Source organism: Lingula anatina, chromosome 7, assembly GCF_051362555.1.
Source record: "Lingula anatina isolate TDL-2025a chromosome 7, LinAna3.0, whole genome shotgun sequence".
In the NCBI taxonomy this organism is placed as follows: Eukaryota; Metazoa; Brachiopoda; class Lingulata; order Lingulida; family Lingulidae; genus Lingula; species Lingula anatina.
This window is the reverse complement of record NC_141773.1, coordinates 22,196,348-22,216,722: the sequence shown is the minus strand read 5'-3', so window position 1 is coordinate 22,216,722 and position 20,375 is coordinate 22,196,348. Positions and strand designations below refer to the sequence as shown.

General features: G+C 35.4%; 2 protein-coding genes across 2 annotated transcripts; both read right to left on the bottom strand.

Moving 5' to 3' along the window:
- Positions 1 to 247: 247 nt before the first annotated feature.
- Positions 248 to 7,800, bottom strand: LOC106156958 (uncharacterized). Its single transcript, XM_013532408.2, has 8 exons — positions 7,308 to 7,800; positions 6,149 to 6,482; positions 5,439 to 5,530; positions 4,696 to 5,007; positions 3,954 to 4,271; positions 3,454 to 3,582; positions 3,158 to 3,231; positions 248 to 1,657 (listed from the first exon to the last, which is right to left on the bottom strand). Exons 2-8 carry the CDS (start codon positions 6,208 to 6,210, stop codon positions 1,556 to 1,558), a joined length of 1,089 nt encoding a protein of 362 aa, XP_013387862.2. The 5' UTR covers positions 6,211 to 6,482; positions 7,308 to 7,800; the 3' UTR covers positions 248 to 1,555.
- A 585-nt stretch (positions 7,801 to 8,385) lies between these two features.
- Positions 8,386 to 19,526, bottom strand: LOC106156959 (uncharacterized). Its single transcript, XM_087018109.1, has 20 exons — positions 19,517 to 19,526; positions 18,625 to 19,011; positions 17,937 to 18,203; positions 17,348 to 17,635; positions 16,746 to 17,075; positions 16,059 to 16,331; positions 15,181 to 15,513; positions 14,496 to 14,786; positions 14,055 to 14,348; positions 13,462 to 13,734; positions 13,056 to 13,187; positions 12,872 to 12,939; positions 12,611 to 12,691; positions 12,260 to 12,437; positions 12,035 to 12,148; positions 11,622 to 11,809; positions 11,177 to 11,299; positions 10,509 to 10,620; positions 10,029 to 10,125; positions 8,386 to 9,249 (listed from the first exon to the last, which is right to left on the bottom strand). The coding sequence occupies exons 1-20, from the start codon at positions 19,524 to 19,526 to the stop codon at positions 9,072 to 9,074; spliced, it is 4,017 nt and encodes a 1,338-aa protein (XP_086874235.1). The 3' UTR covers positions 8,386 to 9,071.
- Between the last annotated feature and the right edge of the window lie 849 nt (positions 19,527 to 20,375).

Genomic DNA, 20,375 nt, shown 5'->3' with positions numbered 1-20,375 from the left:
AATGAGATGAGAAGCCTTGCTTAGTTATACTGCAGCACAGTCCCATATGGAAGTTTGTGGTCATTGAAACGAGAGAATGAAAAACTTGAAGGCGCTAACATTTGTGTGGGTTGTGCATTTACACTCAAATCTTCTGTATTTTACTGACACGAATAAAGTGTATTTACAAGTTTAATACAGAATAAGACATATTATATCTTCCTCCAACTGTCTGGATGTGTAATACATGTACGTGACACTATCATTCATCTTCCTCCTTCATCCCTTGCTCGTCTCTCTCTCTCTCTCTCAAGCACACATACAGGTATATATAAACACACACGTTCATAATATTTCTCTTATCTTCCATATTTACTCAACCATATGTATCATAGAAGTGACTCAAAGCAAGTAAGTTCCTTATAAAGCGCAACTATTTCTTGAGCTAAGGTTATCGTATGTCTTATCACATAACACCAAACCTCTCTTTCCCACGACACTGCTCACTGCAGGCTTAACTAAAGGGCTTCATATCATTTAGCTTGCAGATAGACAGAATAAAGAAACGAAGACACCATATGTCTACAGGGGAGAAAATGATTGGCTTTGAATACTGGGTTTTAATCGCTCACTATTGTATTGTCTTTTTAATAATAATAATGATAATAATAATAATAATAGTAAAAATAATACATTTATTCATTTGGAGTCTAAAATCCATGTATATTCTACAAACAAAATACAATACAAACAGAATACAAAATTATTTCTTTCTCCTAACGAAAAAAGTGAATTAATATAACCTGTACATATGCGCGAAATACGAGCTACGATTCTCTCTTCACAGCCTCAATCCAAATGGACCTACACGCTAGCATTGTGTTAGGTGAGATAGCTGTCACAATGACACCTAGATAGCTGTCGCAATGAGTTGTCTGTATTCTTAGTGTCAGGGTGTTTACTACCCTGTACAGCTCTAACCTACAAATATATACTAGTATATATAACCTACACTAAAAATCCAAGACAATGACTTCATAAAAACTATCAAGTTTAGTCTAAAAAAAATAGAATGACATGCACTGATATCACTCAACATGAAAACGCACATGATACCCGATCTCAGAATACGCAACCTCGAAAATGCTATTGGCACATTTGGTGATACACTGAACATCTGGTGCATTTTATGTACACAGATATTAGATGGGGTATGTTCTTATTTCATGTGCACATTCAGTATTTATAATGAATATTGAATATAATGAATATTTATATTTATTATAATGGTGTACCAATAGGATTTTATGTACAATAGTGTCAAATTTTCATGCAAGATTTTACAATAGGATTATATACACTTTTTGTAAAAAAAAATTCTACCTATAGTTATTGGCAATAAAATTGCAATCTTAATGAAAGTGGACAGATTCTACATATTCGAAGTTTTACCGATTTTCATCTAGCAAAGGAAGTCTGCTGGTATTTATTATGTCGGGATGTCATGGGAAAAAGAAAACGATATTCACACGCTTGAATAATGTTCACTACCGCTTTCGATATTTCTTGTCAGGACTCATCGCAAGGCATTATGGGGCTGTAGGTCTGTGTAGATTGGTGTTTGATTTGCTTGATGATCAGGAACTTCATAGATACTGCTTTCCGTGGCCGGGGGCCTCTGAAAAATTATGGTTGATTGCTAAAAGCACGGAAATAATAATAATAATAATTTATTCGAGCATTAAATGTGGCAGTTACATTTGTTAGCCCTCTATACTACAAATATATAAATAAATAAATAGTTATACATCACTATGGATTACTACTAATACTAATACAGTGTTTAAGATTATTAATTACAGTGTATACGTTGTTTAAAATACTTATTACAATTGTAAATAGTTCAATACACTGAGGGAACACACATTTTCTTTGATAGGCTAATAGCTATATGTATCTAATGTGCCATACTTATGGTTCATATAATATATAGCAGGATGAGGCTACTTCAGTGTGGCAGATGCTCATTTCTTTTGGAAATTGCCCTATGAATGTATTTACCAACAGCGTACAATTCTTTCTCATTTTCTGGGCTTAGTATGATTTTAACCTTCTCGTCACTGCTTGCTAGGTGATGCATGTCACATTTAGGGAATTGTTTTAACGTGCCCTCCCTCTCTTTTACATGGTGTCTACATTCTAGTAGGAAGTGCACTTCGTCCTCGATTGCAGGACAGTGGGGACAGAATCGTTCCTCGCGTGGTGTTTTAGGTCTGGTGTAGCGTCCTCTTTCCATTTCCAGAATATGATCACTGACTCTAATTTTAGCCACTTCCCTTTTTAATGACTGAGGGGCATTAGTTAGCAGGTACTTTTCAATTTTGTAGGACTTTTTTATCAGACTATAAGTTTTTAACTTGGTGCTTTGAGGATCAGTTAACTCTTCCCAGAACATTTTTTCAATTTTAGCATTGATTTTTTCCTCAATATTGCAATGTGTTTGGATTTGCTGAACCCCTGGGACATTTTCACTGTGAAGATTCCAAGTTGTTAACATAGTATTAATCGCTCCTGGCCAACCTTTTTCCCCTATTGTCAGTTCTGCATCATGGGTGAGTTTAACTATTCTGTTATTTGGTAGATTTCCAAATCTTTGGCAGTATCGTTGTACCTGTTTAACAATGTTAGAATATAAAGGATAACGACCGAGCTCTGCGCGACTGGCATTGTTGCTGGCGTGTTTACTCAAACCCAGTGCCCATTTGCACATTCTCAAATGTGCTTGCTCAAAAGGCATTTGGTTAATTTTGTTCAGGGTCATTTTCTTTTCTTTGAATATTTCTTGGGCCCAAACTTCACAGCCATAGAGGAGTATTGGCCTTACCACTTTGTCAAACAGTTTTAAATATAGGAGAGGTGGAAATGGATAGCCATTAACCTTAAGAAAAATGAACAGCTTGTGGCATATTTGCAGCAGATACTCAAGGAAGAAAATATAATCACAAACATATGTTAAAGAACGAAAACACGTTCGGTGTTATGAAATCACCAATGTCTACAACAGTCTGACAGCCATACCAACATCTAAACACTGGCATTGACTGTAGAAACGCAGTCTTACAACGGAGACACACAACACAATCTTGTTTTCAAACACTACAGCTCACATTCCACTCACCCCTCGGGGTTGCGAGTTTAGGTTCTTCATCTCAGTTATCCCACCTGTTGCTGCTGTCTCTCGGTTAGGTACATCTAAATGGTTTGTAATAAATTAGAAGTGTCAAAATGTATTTTACGTGATGAATATTTTCATGAATTCTTACACAACTTCCATTCTAGTTATGTGATAAGACGCTTTTTTCAATGTTTTCTGAACTGAGACATCTTGCAGTACAATATATTCTCAAGCTGTCGCTTGTTCTTTAACTAAAATATTTTATTTATACAGAATTGACAAAAGAAAATAAAACTAACGTCTTCCACTTTTCGACTTTCTGAAGCGACGAGTAACAATTGCAGTTATCACGGCCAATATGAGCAACACGAGTACAGCAACCACAATGCCAACTATCACGCCCGCTTGCTGTTGGACTGGAGATGGGTCTGCATACAAGATGCAAGTGTTTTGGTAAATAACAGTTATTGAATACAACCGTAATTGTCTTTTAATAATTGTTTTTCACATGTAGATATAAGTTTTTTTTCAACAGAAAAATACAGGGTTATGTTTTTATGTGTGAGTCGAAAATGAAATTGTCAACTTGTTAAATAAATAAAACTTGTTAAATAAATATATTTGAAACTGAATATTTTACCTGTAATGCAATGCGTGTCTGTTCTTACCTAAATAATTATAATGTACAGTGACATTTTCATTTTGATTTCTTTCATTTTACTATATAAATTATAGCAACCGTTTAAAAGAAGCACAACGTACTCCTATTTATAGTCACTTCATAATTGGCATTACTTACAAATTATATCCACATTCACAGAGGCCACTGCAGGAGTCGATCCAGAAGCACTATTACTGGCCTTACAGGTGACAGTCTTTGAACCCTGGGTCTTTTGAAACATGTACTTCAGGGTACTTGTAGTTGTAATAAGCTGCGTGGTGACGTCCCTTGCTGAATTAATGTGTGTAACACCAGATGTCACTGCTGTGCCATCTATCTCCCAGGTAACAGTTGCTGCTGGATACGCCTTGGTCTCACACATAAACGTGGTGTCCTGCTGGGCTCTCACCTCGAGGTCTGCTGTGGCATTGAGGAGACGAGTTCCTCGTGGAGCAGCTAGCATTGACAGGGTTAAAAACTGAAATCACGACCTTTCGTATGGTGCAAAATAATTTGAAAGCATGTGACATACGTGGCAGGATATCAGGATTTCTTTAAAAATATAAAATTACGTATTGCTTTTCGGGCTAACATATGATGGCATTTGAAAGACAAATATATAAATAATTCTTGACATTCTGCCTCTTTTTGTACCTTGCTGATGTATTTCTTATTGAAGAACAGAATGCAAAGCTAGGATGTTACGTTTATGGACTGTAAACGAAAAACACTTTGCGGATACCATGTACATATTTAAGAATGTCAGCTACTTGTACGTACTATTGTGAGTACCGGCTATACAGGCGAAATTAATTATAGGAAAACCATTCAGGCATTTTTTTCTGGATGACTGATAACTTTAATGACACAAGACGCCTACCAATCACTGACACAATGACCCAGTCACTGCTCATGCCACTGTGGCCACATGCATATCCCCCACCATCCGAGAACTGCACATTGGATATAACGAGTGTAAAGTTGTGGTTGGTCTGATCACATGGGTTAACACTGTACTTAGCTGCATCAACAGATATACAACCTTCTGTGAGTAGGGAAGGATTATTATTCGCCCCCCTCACCCACTGCGTGTACCATCCAGTAGTCACTGTATTCACTTTACACCACATGGAAACTGATGTTCCTACTGAAGCAATGACAGCTGTGGAAGGCCCAACATCTATATTAGCACCTGTGCAAATGAAGTCAATATGATGTTTCAGAAAACTTTCGTACAGTGCAATATATGTGCCTTTCATTCACTGATAACATGTACCTGTATAACTATGACCGTCTCTCATCATATTCGGCATTAATTTACACCATTAACATTTTGCTGTGCGTCCTAACATTGAAGGAGTTGTTGTCAGATATAATAATTGTACATGGGCCAATTAGCTATTAATTATTATGACATTTGAAAACAACTTACTTGAAGTAATTAAGTAAGACTGGGGAAATTCAAGTAATTATTTTGGTTCATTTGGAAATCTTTAAACATCAATAAAGTTATATTCCCACCGCCATACACAGATTTAAATCGATAAAGAAGAAAACTGCGAGAAACTGTGTTAGCAGTTGTGTTATTTCAATACCTAAAATAATAATTAGTAAACACTATACCTGTCACAATGTGTAAGGGAATATATGCGATTCCTACAACGACTAGAAGTAGTACTTCTTTCAAAGCCATATTGCTTGTCGCAAACGTATTACTGAAACGACAATAGCAACATCAGCTGAGCACAGGCACATCTCCCTCACTCGTTTAGATACACACAGCCGGTATTATTTTCATTTCATCGTATTTTCCTGTCTTCTTTCTTTCTGTCTTTATTTCATACATTCAGAAAGTGATCCAATCGACAAATAGCGACACTTAATATATTCAAATGCACCCCGTCACACACACATACACACACACACACACACATACACACACACACACACACACACACACATACACACACACACACACGCACACACATACACACACATACACACATAAACACACATATACACACACACACACACACATACAAACATACACACACATACACACACACACACACACACACACACACACACACATACACACACACACGCAGAGAGAGAGAGAGAGAGAGAGAGAGAGAGAGAGACTGGTAAAGCGAGTACATTTCCGCATTACTTAATAATCAATATTTTATTTAATCACTATTTAACTAACTGATTAAGCTGTGTGTGCAATGTCCCTGGTGTTCAATGTGTGACACAATTTACTTCCGCGTCCTTTTTTAATTTTACCTTGTTACTCAAGACCTTATTCAATGTGCTGTGCTAAAAGTACTCACCAAGCATTGCTAAAGTATATTCCGCTTCTGTAAAAATGAGAAATAACTTTCATCAAACACATCGGATATTCTCTCCGACATCAGATGTCATCAGACTCTGTATGGTCAGGTGTACGGAAGATGTGGCCATAGTTGCGCGGTCACTGGTCAAAGAATCAGTGTACGTAGTCTGCCCTGGTCCTGTCGACGAGGCTACAAGGACGTTAGGATCAGGATCTGTGAGGTGCCACTGTATGAGGTTTATGGTCCCAGATAAGCCAAAGCGGTAGTGTATTTCATTAGCCTCTCCATAACCGACGAATGGAGCCGCCAACGATGTTTGTTTGTAATTCTCCTGAACATTTATAAAAGTAAGACATGTTTACATTTTACACTTTAAAAGAGATAAGACTTATAGGCACATATAAAACCTGTTTAAAAACAGAGTGCTTGTAGAATTCCGTGTTCTATCTGTATAATAAAAATTAAGATTGTTTCAAATTTGCAGCAGACAATAAGCTTTCATTCGCCTGTCCTTAATAACGAGAAAAGTTATAAGATTATGGAATGGTGAGGGGGTGGGGGGTCGTTGAGATATTAAACCCATTACATATTATAGTATACACATATCATGCTAAAAATAAAGGCGAGAAACATAAAACATAATGCAGCAAGCTATTCTATAAACAGGCTGACACATGATATCCCGACAGTCAAGACCCTCAAGTAATAGTGCCCCCGTAGGTTTCACGCGGCTTCACCCGCTACTATGATCAAGATTTGTAAGACGACGACACAATGCCTATCCATGGCTTTGCTCTAATAAAATAAACGTGGGTTCAAACAAAATTAATCAACTTGGAGGAAACCTCATTGAGAGTAATGTGTTTTGTGTGCAAAACATCACACAATGACAAATCGAATTTGTCGCCCACTTTTAACCCTGTGAACATAAGCCCAGTGGTGCTATCTTGCTTTCATACAGCCAATATATGACCCAATGATTGTTGCACTTATTGCATTTGGTTTTGTCATTTCTACATTATACAGATTCTAAAAAACACTCACTTAAATACTCAGTATTAATACTAATATAGACGTAGATAAGTAAGTTATAAGACGTATGTTTAATATTTTCACACAGTTAGCATTAGGTTACAGCAATGCTATCTGTACTTACCGTGTCAATACAGTCACTTCCCTTTCCCACACTGGCCTATATTAAGGGACCTGGCCTGATTTCAACTCCTTTCATAGGTAGTCCGCTTTGCAACATGTGCTATTTTTATCAACCGATCAATAGAGGCAATGGTAGCACATTGCCATACCCCTAAGTTGAATAGGTCTGTATTCATACTTTTAAAAGCTAGCAGCATTATAAAGTGTAACGCGGACTTAATAGCAAACGCTCGTTGAACAATTATGAAAACAGTTTGTTAATTTATGGCCTATTTCAAAACGTTGTTAATATGGACAGAGATAACATAGTGAGTTATCGCAGAAAAATTCCAATTAGTGTAACTGACATCACATTATACCTCGCACAGGTAGACGTGGACGTTCAATAATGTGTATCTATTAATGTTATAAAACACGTCAAACGTTGGGACTGCATTGCGCCAGCTGTCGTCAATCACATCTATAGCAATGGTTCACCTGCTCTACACCTTGTTGCTCAAATAGTTCGCACTTATTTCTATCCTAATTATCCTGGGGTAGTAGAAGTAAAGATAATGGGCATTAGGCGAATATATGCCATTCTCAAAAGTAAAGCTCAGATTCGTAGTTTTAATTTACACTGATCAAAGATACACATGAAAATGAATGTGTTAGCACTTTAAATGACTATAAACAATTAAATGTTGCACTCATATTAACCTTATCAACATTGATCATGGGGAAATCTTAACATTATCAGAGACATATTTTTCGTCGGTTGAACATTAAATGTAACGGTTTGTAAATTTGGATTCCTCTTGTCTTAAATGATCTCTTTCAGATTCGGTGTTATGAAAGAACAAAAAATAAATAAATAAATAAATAAATAAATAAATAAATAAGTAAAAATAATAAATAAATAAAATAAATAAAAATAAATAAAAATAATAATAAATTGTTTCATATATTTAATGAATTATATTTTGGTATGATCAATTGATCAATATAAACGTGTGTATTTCACGGATTATCTTTCCATCTATTATTGACAGACTCGTAATAAGACAAGATTTATTGCAGTTGTCGATATCAAATATCCCTGAAAGTAAAAATCTCATTATTTCATCTGCTACACGGATTATATCAAGTTCAATGCTCAAAGTCAGCGACTATATATGACCAAATTAATCTTATTTATAAAATAAACCCAAACTGTCCAAACTCAAGCGCTATTAATTTGTACATTCAAGGTAACTAATTGCCTTTTTAGTGATATATATATATATAATTTTAGCCTATATATAATCTGTTACCATTTGTTCGTTTCTGTCATTCCTGTACTATATCATCCAAACAATTATTAAAAAAGAAAACATTTTTATCATCATACGATTGTTCTTAAGAGTGTATATACAATAACACCAAATCATGAAGTTCTTTGAGCTTTGTTTTTGACAAATAATTGTCATAAATCAAACTTTTTTCACCAATAAGCCTATTGAATTCAATTAAGTCGATAATTCCAATCTAAGATAGCTTTGATATATATTACCTATAAAATCACTCCAAATAAAGATAAAAAGAAGTACATGTATTTCATTAAGCGATATATAGTGTTAAATGTATATTTTCTTTTTCCGATTAATATAGTACGTAGCTTCGCGCACATCGTAAGTAAACCCTGTGCAGTGTAATACCTACACCACTAAGACAGTATATGCAGTCCTCGGAGGAATAAAAAGCATGTCTGGAACGGAAATTGCCACGAACTGTATAGGCAATATTTTTAGCATTTTTCATCAAGTTTGTACTGATCAATGTCTTCATAAAGCTTCTCCTCAAACTTCTCAAAGGTAAGGACGTCGCAGTCTCTCATCAGCAAGTCGTTCAGGGATACTGTTATTTCTTTGAATGAAGGTCGTGAACTTGGAATGTCCTCCCAGCAAGACAGCATGATGTTATACCTAGCACATAATAATATATATTTTCATTGTTGATAAAGTTGTTGGAAAAATATCGCATTACAGAAATATATCATATTAGTTACCTGTTTAATTTTCTTTTCTATAATATATGTACATTTTAAGCATTTTATTGAACATAGATTAAATGCGCAATTAAACATATTCTGAACAAGATATTTGAGCTATGTTGTATGTGGTGGCCCTATGAAGCGATATATTAGGATATACCAACATGGAAACCGCAAATGTGGAAGAATAACGTTAAACACAGTTTGAGGACATATGTAAAAATACTAAGTATTAACTAAGTATATATCTCCAACAAGGTATTTTTACAAAGGCTTAAGTGTGGCACAGTTTTTATATTTTCGTAAAGCGAGCCAACTTACTACTTATTTTATTGTAAATGATGCACGGAATTCAAATATGAACCAGGTTAGAGTATTGAGTGGTGTACGCATTTATTACTTATGCACATGTTTTGGGGTGTAGCTATTATCGATATATTTTGTTTCATTTGCCTCTATTACCACTCCTCGGGGAAGTGTGTTTGGGGGTGGTGGTAAAATATCTGGTGCAAATCCTCGATATTTTGCCAGAGCACAGACACAGGCCATGTAAACGGCTACAAACCAATCCAGTTAATAATAATAATAATAATAATAATAATAATAATAATAATAATAATTATTATTATTATTATTATTTACCTAAAACTTGGTATACCAAAGTAAGAAGATTTATTTTTAAATTTGTTTAAGATAAGATATATAACTTACATGTCCTGTGAACAATGTGGTGGTTGCGGCATCCGGTATCCCTCAGTTATAGCTTCCATCACCTGCTTGGCCGACATACCGGGGTAGGGACTGGAACCTGTACAAGATTAAAACAAAAAAAAAAAAAAAAATATATATATATATATATATATATATATATATATATATATATATATATATATATATATATATATAATAAAGACATTTAAGGCAGCGTGGCATTTGTAATACATGATTCATATAGGTCTTTAATCAAAGACAATGGTAATTTAGAATTCTAAAGGTTTTGACAAATTGCCAAAAAAGACAAGACCGAACACAATTATTAAGAGGCAATGCCCCTAGTTTACTTAATATTCAGAGTATAACTATACTGCATTTTATTTGTGATTATTGATAGAAAAGAACAAATCGCATTTTCACTGTTAGGTACACGCACCGGTGCATGTACCCGTGGCTGATTAATAGCCTATTACTCACCTAGTGTGACAATCTCCCAGAGCAAGACGCCATACGCCCAGACATCAGACTGTGTGGTAAATATGTTGTCAAACAGAGCTTCTGGGGACATCCAGCGAACTGGTAAACGACCCTGCAGAAAGTTAAAATGAAACAACTCTGGTTAAGTACTAGTACTCTATGTCATATTACAACATTGGTTGTAGAAAGTTGTTGCAACAGCGAAAGTATATAAGACGCATGACTCACAAACCCAATATGGAGCTGCATTTCACATGCTGTAGTGTCCATAAAAATTGAATGAATTCAAAGTTGTATTCATTTTTAAACATATATGAGTATAGAACAGAAATCCACGACTGTCTCAATTAAAATTCAGTTTTTAATTTTACCATGTCTTCACATTAACCAAAGAGCCCGAAATTGTAAAGTATAATGTTGGTCATTTAATTTCAATTTTTATACCGCGCTCCAATAAATTTTGTAGTGATTCAGTCATGGTTAATTATACATGACGTAAGGGTGTTTTTACAAATATTTAAACTGTAATTCAAGAGGCCTTGCATTAAATACAGTATAATATAATAGTAATATAAAAGTTTATTATGCAAATCGACTGAACATACTGACAATATTTCAGTTTAAATGATCCAAAACCCTTCATAATAAAGTGCAGGATTTATGCATACCTGAGTTTTTTTCTCATACTTGTGACTTTCAATGACGTCCTTTGCAAAGCCGAAGTCAGAAATCTTGCAGGTCTTGTCTTCGCCCACCAAAATATTTCTAGCAGCAAGATCTCTGTGGAGAATCTGAAATACATTTACACCAAATAATTTAGACAAATTCTTAGAGTAGATTAATCTTAACTATCTAAAAGCTGTAACCAAATTACTCAAATCAATTTCTATCGAGAAATCCACACAACATTCCTATTTGAATGTCAAATACAATGTGTACAGCGCAATAATTTTACATTTAACTGATGTACAATGAAACAATCGTATTGCTTATTATTCTGGTAAGCCACAAAAATACAAATCGATGAATCGGGTTTAGTAACAACGCTGTGTTTTCTCAACTACTGTTACAACCCTGCAGCGAACTTACGGCGTTTTGGCAATTTGCACTTACTTCCATTGAAGAGAGATGCACCATTCCACTGGCCACGTCTAAGGCGAATTTAATCAGATCACGTGATGTCAAGGAAGAGCTGATGCCGTACAAATTTCCGTAAACTGCTTTGTTCTGCGACCGGTCTTTACGAAGAAAGTCTTGCAGATTTCCATTTGGAATATATTCCAGGACAATCAATGGTGTACCTAAAATTTACAAAGTCCTTTTTTCATATGTTGCCCAGCATCTATGGCTTACTTACAGTCCTATATATGCATCTTTAATATAAACGTAACTTTTTTCTAACCTAAAATATAATATATTCACAGCGTGAATGGTTTGATTGATGCATAAAACACAGATAATGATCTCAAACGAATAATTTATGCAAGTGGAATATCTCAAAAGACAATACGATTTTTGAATCTCACCACCGTCCATCGTACAAGCAGCAAGTAGCTGAATCACATTAGGATGAGGGCTAAGTGTCTTCATCACCTTTATTTCATTCTTGAGATCGTTTAGGGCAGCTGCATCTTTGTCATCTAAATAGAGTTTGGGAAGTAAGTAAGTAAGATTTTTGGTTGAATATAGTTTTTTAAGACGACACCACATATTGAAAAGGTTTATGTCAAAAGTAAATAAAAAAGCATTACCTTCTATTGTTTTCACTGCTACTGCTGTCCAGCATTTGCGATTATTGAGGTCGAATACCTTGCCCATGAATACTTGACCAAATGCTCCACTGCCAATTTTTTCTAGAATCTTGATATTTCGCCTTCGTATTTCCCAGTTACGCTTTTGAATATCAGCAAAAACTGAATCTCCACTTACCTGAAATCAACAATCAATACAATTATAAAGCGCATACAATGTTATTGTACATGTGCACAGTACAGTGCAGACACACCAATTGTTTCAGATCGCAAATGCTACTGGACTGCAATCATATCATCGAATAAAAATGGATTACATATGGATATATGTACTAAACACAGAAGTCACACCTGATCATTCCCTGATTTTAGAACAGTGTAAGTGGATTCGGTGTAATCAGGTGGGTTAGGTTTTTCATACACTTCATCTTCCTGAAATGGAACAAAAGGAAGCATGTGAACCACAACGCGTCATTAAAACCTGTTCATATTTGAAACAAATCATATTTCAATCTGTTATGTCAATTTGGTGATTTGGCATTTTCAGTAAGATGCCTGAAATACTGTTAACAAGTTGCATATGTATTTCAGTAGTTTCAGTATTTGAGTTACCTTCCTACTCTGTATAACGGATAACTCATTGGCGCCATTTCCTCTGTTCCTGTTAAAATTCCTGTTTGCTACAACATAAAACAGATACGATGAGATACAAAATGGCTTTGTGTCAGGTAGGGCGTTTGCATTAGTATTCAGAAAGTATTTGTAAACTTTTCATCGTCTATAATCTCACACATACCATTATTATGTTTTTGTCTTCTACGTCTCAGATATATAAATGCAAACGCAACAGGAACAGCAACCAATACCATTGCAGCTAACACGCCAACCACCACCCCAACAGGGGAACTGCCTTGAGCCACTGGTCCTTCTAAAATAAAAGGAAACATTTCAATGTTGCTCAAGCATATTAAGTCCCTCAGTCTGATTGTAAGTTGATATTCCATAGGTACAGTGATAACTTTCAAAGTTATATCAAATGCAGAATATCCTACATTGTGTTTATAAAAAAAAATTACAAAATTTGATTATTGGTGTCTGCTATAGCTCCAGAAAAATAATAAGCTGGCGGAATTTACTGAAATGACAGTATTCTTTTTAACACGTGACCTGAGAACATGCTAAAAACTACAGCATATACATACTTTGTACGAAAGGTAAAGAAATATTGACCACAGCATCGTCTCCTTGGTACACAATCAGAGATAATTCGTATTGACCATCACCACCGGGCAATATTATATCAGCTGATGTTGTTGTCACGTTATTAATTTTGAGTGTATCACACAGAGTTGTTCCTTGAACACAGTACTGTATTCCATAACTTGTGAAGTATCCTTCAGGTGGGGACCACTTCACTGTAGCTACATTACCTGATACACTCACTGTTAAATCGAATTGTGTGATCACTGGTTTATCTAGAAAGTATAGTGAAATATGCAGGGATTGTACTTTTCACAATTTCTTTTACATTGCAAAATAGTCAAAATTACAATCAGAAGCCATATAAGTGAAACGTTACTACATTTGAGTAAAAACATTATCAATGTTTTCGACACTCCTTACATCACTATTTCTATCAAATCATAAAGTAATTCTGTAAAATTTATTAACACCAGTTTAAGTTAAACTAGTTGATATCGACATACATCTGCCGATTAAATTGCCAATTTGATAATTCTTCTAAATAAAATTTCTTTGTTTGTAATACGTATTGTAATAAGTTTAAATTGTGTACCTTTTGTGGTCACTCTAAATTCATTAGAGAATCCCCCACTGCCTGCGAAGTTGAATGACAGAACTTTGAAAATGTATTCTGTGTTTTCTAGCAAGTTTTCCACTTTGGCTACGACATTTTGCTTGTATCCTGGATCTGGTATATCAGTTATAGTCCGCCAATCACTACCAGACACTTTATAAAAAATGTAAAATGTTTGAGAGTAACCACCATTTTTGTTTGATGTCCACTGAAGAGTGACTGATATTGCTGATGACCTCAAAAGTTTGAGGTCCGACGGAGGGTCTGGTTTTCCTAAATACATAAAAAACAATTCGTAAAAGTAAAGCATTGATTTCGTTTAAATACACAATACGATATGATTTTTTTAATTTAAATTTTAAAATAGCTTATTAAAGAGCCCATGGGAACAAAATTTGCCGATAATAAAAGACCACCTACCCCTTCTTTCTAAAACAAAAACAAACTGGGACACTCCAACAGCATTGAGTACAGTACAGATATATGTACCATAATCATTGTCCATAAGATCTGGAATTCTTAATGTGGTTTCCTGCCTCTCGATATTTGTTTCTTGTGTGGAATTTGCTGGTAGATTTCCATTTTGTTTTGTCCACGTGTACACAATAGCAACAGGATTAGCTGTGACATACAGTGTTAACACTGCCTCTGTGTTGATATCCATGGCGACCTCTCTGTTTGTTATTTTATCGGGATTGAGATCAGCACGATCTGAAACAAAATACCGTAAAAGTAAAAAATATATATATAGGCACTGATTCACTTATCCAAACCCGAAGACTGGTCTGGATGACTTAACATGGGACAGTGCTCGCGACCGGTGCTGTAGTTTGTGGGTTGAATCCAAAAACCATAAAGTGGGGAACTAAGTCAGTGCTGCTGAACAACTCGTAACAGAGTCTATGTAGAAGAAAAGCTTGCGCTTAAAATGTATACCCATTTTTACAGTTGTTTTCAAACTCAATATTTAACGTAATCAAAAACACATTATTATTTAAGAGTAATTGATTATACATTCTTTGTACACTTCAATTACATACAGCTGCTATACATGCATTGTAACATAACTCGTTACAGATTATAAAATACAAAACAAAACTCTTACGCTGAACATTTATATACGCCATTTTCTCTGTTGTATTTCCCACTGAATTGTTTGCTTCACAGGTGTAAAATCCTTGGTCTGTTCTATTGACTGTATTCCCAGTACGACCAGGTCCTGCCAGTGTTAAGGTACTGCTAACTGTATCATATTGTGTCTCACTGTTAATTTGGCTTGTGTTCTGTACTGTATATAACTGGGTGCTGACAAGTTGACTGTTAAATGTCCATGTTATACTGGGCACTGGTTTTCCCCTGGCTTCACATCTTAACTGGACAGATACATCACTCTCATTGACGGTGATGTTCTGTGGTCCAGTGCCTATATAACTGGTAGCTGAAACATGATATGGAACACCTTGATTGAACAATATTCTTCCATTAAATACCTTCAAATTGAAATTTTAAACTTGAAAGAGTTTTGAAAATGTGTTTGATGCAGTAAAATGTCCATTTGATGCAGTATGTACTGTACACATCTTAAAAGTACTCATTTAATAACATGTTAATGAGAACATGCATAAAATACTTTATGTGAATGGATAAAAACCTCGGAGTACAATCTAATACTTTACTTTTTTATCATGTGAAATGAGTTTGCATAAGACACTAATAATTCAAACGTACAGTTGTATCTTAGGCACAGCATATTTAAAGATGTACTGGATGCATTAATAAAGATGTTGTGTTATGTTTCTTTAATTTAGTGCCTAAATGAAACTTCACTGGGTGATAGCTAATATTTTGAAAAATGAGTTTTTACAACAGTAGCAGGGCAATATTCTGAAAAATGTACACAACACATAAACAATGACAGCCATGTGAGAAGTAGATATTATTGGACATGTATGTAACTATAGCAGTGGGAATAATGTTACTTACCTTGCACTACCACCATAATGCTAGCAGTCTGACCTCTGCCAACACTGTTATATGGTCTACACTGATATGTCCCAGCAGATCTTATACTAACTGGTGATATCTGGTATGTTAACCCTGTCCTGGCTACATTAGACTGTCCAGGAAGAATCCACTCAAAGGAAGCAGCTTCTGGGTTTCCTTTGTCAACGAACCCACATCTTAGTATAGGACTTGGTGCCTGACCCTCTGTGACTGTCAGAGGACTACCCACTGCTGTTGATCTATCAGGAGGATCTGAAAGAATGCTTAATCAATCAAGTTTAATAGAAGAGAAAAAAAAGGCGATTTATGTGTATGCAGTTATCAACAATAATCATAATTATCAGCAATAACAATAAATTCCTCAACAACGTAAATTTGTGGACATCACAGTCGGTGTTAAATCAATTACCCCCTGTGTAATGGCATAAAGAGCAAGGGGAGCGTCTAATTTTGAGTTCACAGAGGGCCTCAGGCGGAACGAATCACCGGACTTAATGCTGTCAAGTTTTCTGTACTCATATGCTGCATCCTATCTTAAGGTAGAACAATTTTTGTGAATAAATGAATAATAACATAAACAAAAGTTGCAGTTTCATTATCTGTTATATCGACTTCATATAATTTTTTCGTCATCATTCATGTCAAGCAATAGCAAGACCTACTCACATGTGATATTCAAGACGGCAGATATCTGCAATGGTGTAGATGTCTTGTAAGTCATCAAACAATTATATTGATCTCCATTGTATTCTTTCCCAGGTCTGGAAAAAGTAAGTGTGCTGATCACATTGATGCCTTGGTTAGAAGTGTCAGTACTGGTGGTGGTCTGAACTGCTGTTGTAATAATTGTGGTAGCCCCTCCCCTGACCTGTTGCCAGGCAACAGTGACAGCAGGGTTACTGGCAGACGATGTTCTACATGTCAGTGTGATGTCTTGGGAACCTGATCTTACTGCACCACTGGGTGACTGGGACAGGGATATAGCAGAGGGAGGAACTAGATTGAGATAAAATAATTATGGGATTTTGAGATCCATAGGATTCAGTACGCCAATAATATTTTCTTGATTTTAGTACGAGAAAAAGTTGATACTAATTGTTGACTGTAACTATCAATGTATTCATCAGTGTTGTTCTGATCCAAAAAAATGTCTAGGTAATATTACAATATGCCATTGTTCCCTGGCTAATCTGCAGAATACTAATATAGTAAATGTTTAAACAACACAATTTTAAGTGTATAAGCGGAAATATAAGATATAAACTCACACTGCACATTGGTCAGAGTTATCCCAGTAGAGGTTGTTTCGCCAGTAACACCAGTCGCAGTGGCTTTACAAGTAAATATAGCCAGGTTATCCCTGTCCAGTATGGTTCTAGTGTACCTCAGTGGTGAGGATCCTGTATTAGATACTGCAGTACTTCCTCTGTATATCTGAAGTATTGGTGCTGGGTTACCATCTGGTGTCGTACACTGGAATACAACCTGGGCACCTGCTTGGATAGGGTCAGATGTACTTTTACCAACCAGAGATAATGATGCTGATGTTGGAAGATCTGGAATAAACATGTGCTGTTGTTATTGCATGTGAGTACTGTAAAATATGTATATGAATAAAATTACTGATGAAAATGGCATTATAGTGAAAGCTGTAATATGTATATCTAACATCAGTACTTTAAATCTGCTCATTGAATGAACAGGACAATGTAAATTTTACATATATTTTTCTTCAATAATTTTCAATGGTTCAGATAATCAATATAACAAATTAGCTTGACGAGGAATATGTAAGCAGACTAGATTTGCAGGGTTCTTATGTCATAAAATATAATACTTTAACACAGTGACACTTACATAATACATTAAATGTAAACATGCCAGACTGTTGCCAAGATACATGGTTACTGGCATTACATCTGTACGGTCCTGTTTGGTTTGGTTGTATATTGCTGACCGTCAACTCCCTGCCAGTCTGCTGTAACGGTGTATTGTTCAGGAGCCATGTATATGTTATGGGTGTCGATCCTGATGATGTGGTACAGCTTAGATATGCAGTGTCTCCCTTGGTTACATCATGTCCTGTGGCACGTGAACGGGTTACAGAAACACCCCCAACTGGAACTTCAAGAGGTGAGTTGTAAATGATACAAGTATAAAGTGAATATGGGTGGTTCTTAATGTTTTATTATATATATATATATATATATATATATATATATATATATATTACTTAAAAACCCAATGTGTAAGCATTGTCCTCTCAAATTTTGAAGTAAATATCTAACCATTATCTGTGATGTTTCAGGCTGTATAATATAATATTAACAATTTATTAGGATGGACAAAGCCTAATAGGTATATTTTCATAAAATATCTATTTACTTGGAGTAGTTAAACGTGCAAATGCATGGCTATCAGTGGCGGATTAGGAATGAGGTCCTGACGATGTCTTTCCACTTACAGGGGTCTTGAGAGCAACATTAAATTCAAATGCTTCATCAAATATGTGCTGCAAGGCCCGCACCTACCAGATTAACATTACCTGTAACTTGGAGGCTTGTAGCTGTGTTAAAATACCGACTGTTAGCTGTTTCACATGTTGATGGGTATGTTACTATTATCTTCAATCCACATGTGTAGGTCCCAGTATCTGCTGTAGTGACACCACTGATAACAAGTGAGGCTGGAGACTGGAATGACAACCTTCCATTCCACGCTGGCTGTAGAACACCATTGGGGCGTACTGCAGGTGAACCAGTTAAGTTGCCTACAACTAGTTCATACTCCTCTGAATTCCACGACCACTTCACTTGGTACTGGGCTGCATGAGGAGTAAATGTACACTGCAGTGTGACACTCTGTCCCGTGCGTACAGAGTAAGACGAAGGTAGAGTAACACTAATGGCGTCATCACAACTAGGCAAGGAAGCTGGAAAAGAATACGGTTATAATACAGGGTACACGTATTTACTATTGAATTAATAAATTTATTCTAGGTACGAAAACATAGGACGATTTATTTTCCCCAGGGAGTTTTGCCTTACATACACGTGTCAATACATTAAGATAAAAGTTGTACTGCTTATAACCAGTCATCTGTATCCGAAGACATTCAGACGTTTCTTCTCCCTTAAACTTATACTACGGACACAGGACTATTCCTGTTTCGTCTAATCCAGTGTAGCAAAACGTGTTTTTAGCTTTTACAATCTGTACACATGTATTTGTTAATTGAAAGCAAGGGGAGCGACTTTACCAGTATAGCATCATCGATCTAATGATTGTCTGTACCACAATACACAATGAAAAATGTGAAATAAACAAAATGAGCGCTTCCTCCTCTAATACTTTGTCTGAGTTTATACTAAAAATATTTTTTATTCGTGTAATGAATTACAACATATCTACAAATTGAATTATTAGGTCTACTATACCAAACGCCATTTAATTGCAATGTCTTTTTGCTGATGCACATATCAGTATATTATAATTATCATTTGAAAGGAAAAACGTTAATGAAATGTTAGTTTTGATTGCTCTCAGATGAAATACATGCATTCTCACAGGTGAGTAACATTTTTAGAAACAATTTTACATTTTCTTTATTTTTACCTGTTACGCTAGCAATGTTAAATATCCATAAAAACCCCAGTTTCTCTACAATATATTTGTAGATCTTCGCCATCTCATTCTAAATAAAGAAGAAAATATATTATAGTGTACAATCCAATGTTCGAACAATATTCGTCATTATCAAAATTAATAATAATTTCACTTAGGAGTACACGCACCTGTTAGCAAGGTTCCTTCTAATCGTGATCTCTGCTGTGTTGATGAATCTAATCAACTTAAATATTTTTCAGAACGTATGCACCTCTCCATTATTCCATCTGACTGTTATGACCGTTATAAACTTTCCCAATTACATTTTCAATTTTCTTATCTGCACTTTGATGACAACTACAATAGATGCACAGGGCGTTACATGTTTAAGGCAGCATTTAAGTACACAGTAAAAGAATCACCGTCCATTGGCAAAACCACAAAATTTTATCAACTTGACTTAGGGGTATACGTAAGAAAGAAGCCCACGATCGGAATAAACACGCCTGATACAAAGGTTACAACAGTTATAGAGAATGTCACCCCCTGTACAAATGTATTACTAAGTCTTAATCAAATATCCCACCAAATGCTAAATTAAACTAGTGAAAATGGTGGTAATTACGGATACATGCATTTACAAACAAAAGCTTATGTTAATATCAAAATATGCATACGTACAATGTGCTT